Source organism: Sinocyclocheilus anshuiensis, unplaced genomic scaffold (assembly GCF_001515605.1).
Source record: "Sinocyclocheilus anshuiensis isolate Anshui unplaced genomic scaffold, SAMN03320099.WGS_v1.1 scaffold739, whole genome shotgun sequence".
Classification (NCBI taxonomy): domain Eukaryota; kingdom Metazoa; phylum Chordata; class Actinopteri; order Cypriniformes; family Cyprinidae; genus Sinocyclocheilus; species Sinocyclocheilus anshuiensis.
The window spans coordinates 623,500-626,512 of record NW_015551105.1 but is presented as its reverse complement, the minus strand read 5'-3'; the positions used below and the strand labels follow the sequence as shown (position 1 = coordinate 626,512).

Sequence of the window (3,013 nt, the reverse complement as noted above, 5' to 3'; positions counted from 1 at the left end):
AAACGAGACGGTGAGATGACGTGTGTTTGCTTGTGCATGCATGAGATTTAAATGCATCAAGTGCATCAGTCTGAACGAGATGCAGTGCCTAATGCAGTTTTTTATACTATACTGTGGAAATATTCCATGTGTGTGTTGTGCAGTGATCAGACTCATTCAGACAGATGAGTCTCAGTATCCGTTCAGCAAACAGCCTCCTGCATACCTCCGAGCTAACCGCTACAAATACTGGTTCAGCGAGCCCAAAGAGGACGGGTAAGCGCACACCAGCTTTCCTTTCCTTTTTTCTTTTCTTTTCTTTTTTCTTTTCTAATATTTTTTTATTTTAAATCATAGATTCAATCCACATTTTAAGTGAAGGACATTGAATATCTTTCCAAAATCTAAGTATCAGTCGTACTGCCGTGATTACACCGACAGTAACAAGGGAAAACTCGTTATTTTTAATCTGAGGGATCTCCGATTTATCTCCTAAAAGACAAATCCTTGATGAAAATGGAAGGTTAAATCCCAAACATCTTCCAAGATATTTCAACACAATTTCCCAAAAAGGTTGAATCTTTGAACATTGCCAGAGAGCATGAATGTATGTGCCAGTTTCTTGTTTACATTTCCAGCATTTATTATCAATCAGACAACCCATTCTAAAAAGTCGCATTGGTGTATAATAATACCTATGTAATACCTTATACTGGATAAATTTACCTCTTGCTTCCTTTATGTACCTTCCACTGTAGGACAAAATTCTTTCAAAAGTGTCCTTATCTATGTCACTATTAATGTCTCTTTGCCAAATCAATCTCAATGTTCACAGTTCTTATCACCAATCCTTAAACTGAGTTGATAAAATTTAGATGATTTTTGAAGGGGTCTTGGTAGTTCGCAAAATTTTTCTAAAACATTCTTTTCTTGTCCCATAGAAACTTTGCCACCAAACAGTTTCTAATCTGTAAATATTTCCAGAAGTGATCCCGGCCTTCTAAATGAAATTTTTCTTTTAAATTAGTATAAGATAAAAGCTTATCATCACTAAATAAATCCTTTAGAGTTCGTATTCCATTTCTAAACCATTGTCCCCAAAACAGGGGCTTTTTCCCTACCTTAACATAAGGATTATTCCATACTGATGAGTAATGCTGACACATGTGAGAAATCTTACATTTTCTGTGGACAATTTTCCAAACCTCTTTAGAATGAAGCAATATTGGGTTGGTCATATGATGCTGTAAGTTCCCCTCTGGGTTTTGTGAAAAAGCCTCTATTGGCCGAAAAGGATAAGTACGTTGTCGTTCTATTAATACCCAATCTAAATCTAAATCCTCTTCCTCCCAGTGTCTAGTGAGCTTAGACATTTCAAATGCTATTTTATAGAGCTCTACATTCGGTAATGCTAAACCTCCCCTATCTCTAGGCAAACATAATTTATTAACGCCAATCCTGGGTCTTTCACCTTCCCACTAAAAATTCTTAATCATAGCATTATATCGCTTATATATCTGGTGAGGCATAGTAACAGGGACCATCCCAGATATGTAATTAAACTGTGGTGCTATTGTCATCTTTATTATATTAATCTTTCCCCACAAAGTTAACATAATTTTCTTCCAAGTATCTAATTTTGTTTGTATTTTCTGCAACAAAGGTACCATATTCATATTCAATATATTCTCTAAATTAGGGCTTAGGTGGATACCTAAATATCTAATCCCTTTATTTATCCATTTAAACTTAAATGCACTGACTGAGGAAGAAAAACACACTGCTGATACTGGCATAGCCTCTGACTTATGCCAGTTGATTTTATATCCTGAAAATCTGATATATACATTTTTATATTTTTAAGTTAACATTCATTTTATTTTGAGTAAAAGCAAGATTAAATTTTTTCTGTTAACATTTAATTTTATTTATTAGTTTTAATTTATTTAGTTTTAGCTATTTTAGCTGTTTATTTTGTTTCAAGTTATCTTTTTGTTTGTTTTTGTTTAGCCTCATTGGTTGCATTTTCTGTCTTTGTGACTTTGTCATATTGGTTGTGTTTGTGTGTTTAGGTCATATCCTCAGCGATGGTGGAGACGGGTGTACGTGGAAGAGTTCTATCCCATGGTGCACCTCGGTGACTCTTACCTTGAACAGATGCTGGTTCAACATGGTTTAAAGGTAAGAAACAAGTCTGCTGTCAAAAGTGAAAGTGTAATTAAATTGGGACACATTTTGAATATCGATAACCTCAGAGGAGAACAAACAGACCTAAAGTTGACCGTCTGTTATCTGCAGGGTAGCTTGATTCAACAAACAGTATTTTTTAATCATTTTACTTGAACATGCACAAGCATAGATAAATACAGACATTTAATAGCTGACATAAAGAGACAATGTGTGTTTGTATTATTTATGGAGAGATGATATAACGAGGAGGAATCAAAATGAAACCATGTCGTTAAAATATTGTTTGCACAAAAAACATGCCACTTTAATGCTTTGTAATATTTTTAATAAACATGCACTGGTATAAGTGTTGGTATTTACAAAGATTTAACTATTTTGTGAGCGGTATAGCTTAGTACCTCACAATTTAAAGTAAAATTAATTTTATCCTCAGTCTATATATATGAATATAGGGCTTGACAATGTGGGAAAAAACAACCAAAATTGTGATAAAAAATAAAAAAATCTATCTTATGTATCTAATCTATCTTAACTGCTTATATTTCACTATGGCTATGAATAATTTTGAATACAATGAATAATAATAATAATAATAATATAAACATTACTGAAAAATAAGAAATATTACTATTGTAATATTTCACTGTAAAAAATGTAGTATTTAAAAATATATGTTGTGATTTTAGTTTTAATTTCTTTTTTGATTAGTTGTGCAGCCCTAAGATAATGAATGAATAATGAATACATGAATATACAAGATAAAGTATTGGATATTAAAAATAATGTTTTTCTTTGTTGATGATATGATTTGCTTCCCTCAATATATTTTATATCAGTAAATTAA

The 3,013-nt window shown here is 32.2% G+C and overlaps 1 protein-coding gene across 1 annotated transcript in view; it reads left to right on the top strand.

The window, feature by feature from the left end:
* The window catches only part of LOC107662891 (lipase maturation factor 2-like), a 14,758-nt gene that overhangs the window by 9,955 nt on the left and 1,790 nt on the right, over positions 1-3,013 (top strand). The window contains exons 12-13 of the mRNA XM_016453009.1: positions 144-255; positions 2,052-2,160. Of these exons, the coding sequence (XP_016308495.1) occupies positions 144-255; positions 2,052-2,160 (221 nt within the window). The remainder of the gene's footprint in view (positions 1-143; positions 256-2,051; positions 2,161-3,013) is intronic.